The sequence below is a fragment of the Salmo trutta genome, chromosome 28 (assembly GCF_901001165.1).
Source record: "Salmo trutta chromosome 28, fSalTru1.1, whole genome shotgun sequence".
NCBI classification, from domain to species: domain Eukaryota; kingdom Metazoa; phylum Chordata; class Actinopteri; order Salmoniformes; family Salmonidae; genus Salmo; species Salmo trutta.
In genome coordinates, this window is record NC_042984.1 from 25,953,101 (window position 1) to 25,960,149 (window position 7,049).

At 41.1% G+C, this 7,049-nt stretch overlaps 1 protein-coding gene across 3 annotated transcripts in view; it reads right to left on the reverse strand.

Annotated features, from left to right (window-relative positions):
• Window positions 1-4,453, reverse strand: part of LOC115165874 (msx2-interacting protein) — a 39,866-nt gene extending 35,413 nt beyond the window's left edge. For all 3 annotated transcript variants that reach the window (XM_029719321.1, XM_029719322.1, XM_029719320.1), the window contains exons 1-2: window positions 4,027-4,453; window positions 1-321 (exon numbers count right to left, since the gene is read on the reverse strand). In XM_029719321.1, the coding sequence (XP_029575181.1) occupies window positions 1-321; window positions 4,027-4,109 (404 nt within the window). In that variant the 5' untranslated portion in view covers window positions 4,110-4,453. The remainder of the gene's footprint in view (window positions 322-4,026) is intronic.
• Window positions 4,454-7,049: the final 2,596 nt, after the last annotated feature.

Below are 7,049 nucleotides of genomic sequence, written 5' to 3' on the forward strand. Positions count from 1 at the left end.
CCGTCTAGTCTGCGTTCATAGCGTCCCTCTCTGCTGTGGAGCAATGCAGGGGGCCCATACACCAGGTCCCCTGCCACCCTTGTGAACCCCGAAACATCCCGCCCACGAGAGCCTAAGGACAGGCTATTGTCCAGCCCTCTCACGGCACTAGGGATTGTGCCTGGCTCATTGTAATCAGTGCGCAAGTCTCTATCCCCCATCTTGTTGATAGAATTATGAGCCTTCTGAGCACTTTTAATGTCCACAAAATCAACAAAGGCTGCAACTCCACCTTCTGACCCCCGCTTTGGAAGGACCTTGACACTCTCCACACGTCCATATCTATGGAGGAAAGGGGGAATTATAAGAAAAAGAGATCAGCAACAAATACTCAATTGATTTAAGGTGTATGCCATATTTCATTGGAAATGGAAACAAGTCAATGGGTAAAGGAGCCTACTGTTCACCATAAAGTAGACCTATGTGTTTTATAATATTGAAATGGAAGGGAAAACCTAGTCAGTGGCACAACTGAAAGATTTTTTCCACCTTGGGGATTTGAACCAGCAACCTTTTGGTTACTGGCACAGCTCTCTCTGTGTGTGTGTGTGTGTGTGGGGGGGGGGGGGGGGGGGTGGTGACACTCCACAAAGGGATGTCCATACAAAACATTTATTTGGCCACTGGTGTTATTTCCCAACCTCACCAGGCAACATTATTTGTTATTTTTCATAATGCATTGTTGGTTAAGCACATAGCACTATACATACATTTTTCAATAGAGGATGTATTCTAGTTATGACAAAAGTTCCTCCTAGCTATTCAAAGATGGAACTCTGATGAGGTCTGCACAATGCAGCATAACTACACGTGACATTTCCTGGTTTCCTCTTGCTTGTGGGTGCAATGTTTTATGCAATATGGCATTCCAATAAGGCTTGCTAAGAGAAATACAGAAAAAAGTGATGTTTTCCTATATTTTAAAAAGTGATTTCAATCGTTACCTTGAATGTAGCCTATAATTAAAAGTGTTTACTGCCTGAAAATGTATTTCTCTTGTAGCCTATGGCGTTTATAAACCAACTGGAGAAAGAAAAGTGTGATTGGAGTTATTTGCCAACGTCTTGGAGAGCTTAGCTCCATGCAACACTTTTTTTTCTATTCAATGAAAACTAGAGCATAAATCTGTTTCTGATTATTTTCCGAAAGACACCCTGAGAATGTCCATAAGTGCAGTCTCTCTGTCATGCCAGTTCCCACATTGAATACCCTCCGACGCCATTTTAGAAAACCATTCACACTGCTTCCTCATTCTGCCGTCCCCCATCTTCAAGGACTCCAATCACAAATTTAGCTGTCATGCACCTGCATACGCTGGCTGTTTCTTGTTACAAAAGCTGTAACTAAAGGCTGCTTGAAGAGCAGTGAGTAAGTAGGCTACCCCGAAATGTGTTTTCCACGCGCACTCATTCCCCTCAACAAAATGCTTCATCCTCAAAAGTCAAAACAATATGTAAGCGATCAATTGTCCAAAACGTTTGTCTTATTATACGTGTTATAGCCAAAGCATATTACATTCTTATGACGTAACCAATGCATTAAAATCATAAGCATGACATAAATGCCCCGCAAGATTTGAAAAACAGTTAGGCTATCATAATCCATGCATCTGACAATACCATCAAAGGCTAAGGATTACATTAAATTAAAGTATGCCTAAATAAACGTCCGTTTTGGCCATTTCGGACTGTATTTTGTAGGATACTCTCAAAGTCATAATGGTCTGATGAATATTGTCTACATGCACTGCATAGCAAACACTGCGCTTGAAATCGTAGCAGAAATACATACGCCATTTAGCCTACAACACAGGATAGACAGCCATAATGTTACATGAATGCAGCACTTCAGCTAACGTAAAGAAATAATATGGATGTCACATCTTTTAATTAGGCTACTCCTCGTGCCTAGATCGAACGATAGGCGGGCTGTTTTTTCCTTGGCAGCCAGTATGGAGCTAGAGAGCGCACACAGCGTCGAAACAAGAACCAAATGTATTCAGATGTTGGGAAATGTTTAATGCACAAAAACGATAGCCTTCGCCGTCAAATCTGATTTGACATACTGATAACAATGTGAAGTAATAGTAATGGAACAATGTGGCAAAATATTGCCCTTTACATTTAAGTAGTGAAAAATAATTATTTGCAACAATTGCCTATCGTTTGTATATAAAGTAAAAAATTGTTGTAAAAAAATGTTGCTATATCAACATGTAGTCTACAATAGAGAATATGATCCGTGCCATATATAGCCGTGTTTCTTATATGTTCGCAGTTTCATTAGGGCTTATAATCATCATATGGTCGTTTGTTTACACAACTTATGAATGCAACCAATGTAAAGGAAGGAAATCTTAGTGACATCGTAAGCTATCACTGTAATCTAACCAAATGTTATGTTAATCAACATAACAAACTGGATGCAGTCTATCACAGTGCCATCCGTTTTGTCACCAAAGCCCCATATACTACCCACCATTGTGACCTGTACGCTCTCCTTGGTTGGCCCTCGCTTCATACTCGTCGCCAAACCCACTGGCTACAGGTTATCTACAAGACCCTGCTAGGTAAAGCCCCGCCTTATCTCAGCTCACTGGTCACCATAGCAGCACCCACCTGTAGCACGCGCTCCAGCAGGTATATCTCACTGGTCACCCCCAAAGCCAATTCCTCCTTTGTCCGCCTTTCCTTCCAGTTCTCTGCTGCCAATGACTGGAACGAACTGCAAAAATCTCTGAAGCTGGAGACTCATATCTCCCTCACTAGCTTTAAGCACCAGCTGTCAGAGCAGCGCACAGATCACTGCACCTGTACATAGCCCATCTGTAAACAGCCCATCTATCTACCTATCTCATCCCCATACTGTATTTATTTATTTATTTATATTGCTCCTTTGCACCCCAGTATCTCTACTTGCACATTCATCTTCTGCACATCTACCATTCCAGTGTTTAATTGCTATATTGTAATTACTTCGCCACCATGGCCTATTTATTGCCTTAACTTACCTCATTTGCACTCAATGTATATAGACTTTTTGTTTTCTTTTGTTGTACTGTATTATTGACTGTATGTTTTGTTTATTCCATGTGTAACTCTGTTGTTGTATGTGTCGAATTGCAATGCTTTATCTTGGCCAGGTCGCAGTTGCAAATGAGAACGTGTTCTCAACTAACCTACCTGGTTAAATACAGGTGAAATAAATGAAATTAAAATAAAAAGGAAGGAAATCTTAGTGACATTGTAAGCTATCACTGTAATCAATACCAAATGTTATGTTAATCAACTGAATAACAACTAATAGCAACATTCAATGAACATTTCAGTTTATTTTGATAGTCAACTGGTTTAGCCACTGACATTTAATGACATTAGGCTAATTGACGCCATATCAGTTACATTTTGATGCTGCTGGCAAGAGTCAGCTCTGCATCACTTCACACAAGCCACCTCAATATTTGCAGTGAGTCTTGGCGGAACTGCAAACTACCTCAATTGTTTTTGCTTTAGTTAGAATTCCATTGCACGAGACACTCCGCAACTGGCAAGTTTTAGGCTAACCATAAAACTGTAAACACAATTCAAGTCACTGTCTTAACACACCACAACCGGTAGGCTGTTACAGTGGCAAGAGTATTCAGTGGCGCTAGCTATAGCTGTTTTGCTAAAGCAATTAGCTAGCTAGGCTATTTCCAAGTCCACCGTGTGGGAAAGATGGCTTACAAGACCGCGAAATGCAGGTGTGGGTCATAAGATTGCAATTTGTACGTTCATGTTAGTTAACTACAATATCTATCGACTTACTCTTCACCCGAGTTTTGTGAGCTTGTGTTGCTGGCAGATGCCTAGCCAGGCTACCTACTGTCACTGTCTGGGCAATTCGCTCCAGGATTGATCATCTTCTAGTTTTAGGGGAATCAGGCAGACAGATGCTGACAGTTGTAGGCTACTCAATCAAATATTCGGAATAAGATCGTTTACTCACCGCTTGAAGTGCTCAATGATTTTCTCCTCTCGTACATTTTCGGGTAAATTTCCCACCCATAAATGTCTGGTTTCACGGACCATACTGTGCGCTCCTGTCCCCCGATCATACAGAAGAGTTTGTGATGTCCTTATCTTTTCCGATACAAAGTAAAATACGTTGCGAAATTGAGCGCAGCAAAGTATTGTGCGTAGATCATCAACTGTTTGTTCTGACCCAATGTAACCATTAGGTTCAATTATTGCACTCTGTTTGATTTCCTTTACTGTGCGCGATCTGGGTGTACGAGCATGCGGTCTATTACCATTCCCGTGACTAGGCGCGTCCCTGACACCATGCGACCTTTGGCTGTCGAAATAATGCTTGTAGCTACCTAAAAAGATGCAGCAACCTTGCTCGTAATGTGGCGCACACAGCGCACGCGTGGCACTGTGTGTGAACTCTTTTTTTCGCTTTCAGATGAGATCGCCTTTCCTCTTGCGCATGCGTGGGTATCGAATGCGTGAGTTTGGGGTTTGGGTCATTGGTTTTGGTATACGAAGGGTATGAAATTAATCTTTCACACACACAGGCAGCAACTGGAAAACAGTCCTACAACAGGCCATTGAAACATGTTTTACATTGTGACATTGAATAGTGTCTTATCCATTGGATAAGAAAACATATACAACCGTAGGTTACTGCAGTTGCTATACAAAGACGCAAATGACAAAAACAACACATTTAGTAATAAAACCTTTATTAGACAGTTTTACTAAGCTTATATGGCATTTATAAGCTTATAGAAATGTATTATTTTCAAGAATTTGACGTTGTGCTTAAATAGGTTGAATTTATTTTTTTAAGTAGGCTTATGTATTGTCGGTTGTACATGCCTGTAAAATAAAGAGTTAATAATATATGTAAAATAAAGAGTTAATTATGACGAAAGATGAAGGTTCAAATGTCTCATGGAATTGTTTCACCCTGCTGCAAATAGTTTTCTACAGATAAACCCCTTGGCTTGAAGGACATTATGGTTACTGGTAGCGTAGAATTCCACTACCTTGGTATGAGAGAGCTTGAAGTTAGAAATTCATAGATTTCTATTGAAAATCATAATAGTTGGGCCACCAATTTGGGAGACAGTGCCAGTGACGATTTTAGCATGTCAATCTTGGTGGGGCAAACAAAACATTTGTTTTTGTTATGCGTGCCAGCAAAGCCACTACACAACACAACACTAAACAATACTTTAATTGCACTATAACCGACAAACGGTGCCAACAAACTGTTAGGGCCTACATAAAGCCTACAAAAACAGCAGAGCTTTCTTTGCAGCACCATGGAGTGAATCCTTATCCCTGCTACTCCTGGCTATCAGCAGAGCCTTGTGATATGGCTGACTTGCTTAAACAAATGTGGTTTCCACTGACAATTGAGATGTACAAACCATGGCATAAGGGGAAAACGAGCGGATAAGAGGCAATCCGTAATTTAGATTAAGACATTAATGAGGGCGCTAGGACGGACATAGTCAATAAAACTATTTGTTCAGCACTTTTGAAATGTACAGCGACAGAATTCAGAACATGGACCGTTCTTACAGTATTCTCCCTGTACACCAAGTCAGAACCGTAGTATAAATAAAGGGGGCAGACAATGAACGCTCTTACAATATTCGATGATGTCACGTGTGCCCCCTCTCCGGCCTCTAGGTCACCAGCCTACTCGTTATGGCGCACACCTGTCACCATCGTTACGCGCACCTGCGCGTCACTCACCTGGACTCCAACACTTCCCTGATTACCTTCCCTATATATGTCACTCCCTTCAGTTCCTTCCCCAGGCGTTATTGTTTCTGTTCCTGTGTTATGTCTGTGCGTTGTTCGTATTATGTTGTGTTTATTTATTAAAACATTCACTCCCTGAACTTGCTTCCCGACTCTCAGCTCACATCGTTACAGATGATTACATTTCTCTAAAATGGGCTATAGGCTAGATGTGCACCACCAAGTCAGAACAGTAGGCTAAGTTATGAGGGGGAAAGGGACCAAATTATTAGGGTGAGGCACATGGGCTACTAACAGCTTACTACACAACATACACTGAGTATTACTTTTTTAGCTACAGTATACATATCTCCCTGGCATATTACATAATTTATGCAGTAGCATACAATACATTTTTGGACTCACCTTGTTGTGCTGTGCCCACTTGAACAGGAAGGTGACGCGACGGTCCTTCTTGTGAGTACATTTTGTCAATCAACGTTTGTTATCAAAGTCTGGCATTCTCTGGATTTATGGTGCTTTTAAGAAAACTGGAAACTCTGAACTAAACAAGGTCGAATCGTGACGTCAGTGATCTTCAAGTTGGAGCTATAGTAAGAGGCTTGAGTTCCCGACTTGGAATTCCGAGTTGGAAACTTATTTTCCAAGTCAGAGCTTGTTTTTTTCCCCCAGTTCTCAGTTGTCTTGAACTCACTGAAGTCTGAGATTCTCCAGTTGTTTTGAACATGGCAAAAGTCATGCTGGATTGACAGCACTGTCAATCTATTCAACCTTTTCTGGCCCATGTTGTTGAATGTTTATCCTTTTAAGCTTGGAAAAGAGACCCTTAAACCCAGACTTGGACCACATACCCACTCCACTGAATAGCAGTCTAGTTATTGCTTTGCAACGCTTGCAGTTAGGTACTGATTCCTTCCAAACGACTCATTGTTGAATTTGCGATTTTCAACTTGTGTAATGTTGATGTCCAATGTGCATCAATACGTTATATCTATAATTTCTCTTCATATGAAATTTCATATGAAATTTGAGCTCTTCCCGTAAATTTTGCAGTGACATAGTGTCCCCATGAGTGACACAACACTGAGCAACTAGAGGACATTACCAACACCTACACTCCGTATTTTCCGCTGGCTGCCCTACCACCACAGAAAGCACTGAGCTAGGCAGAAACACCTGCATTTTGGAGCTGCCTTACTCAAGAAAGCAAAAAAGAGACCATGTTTGTATGCAGCTTATTAATTCAATATT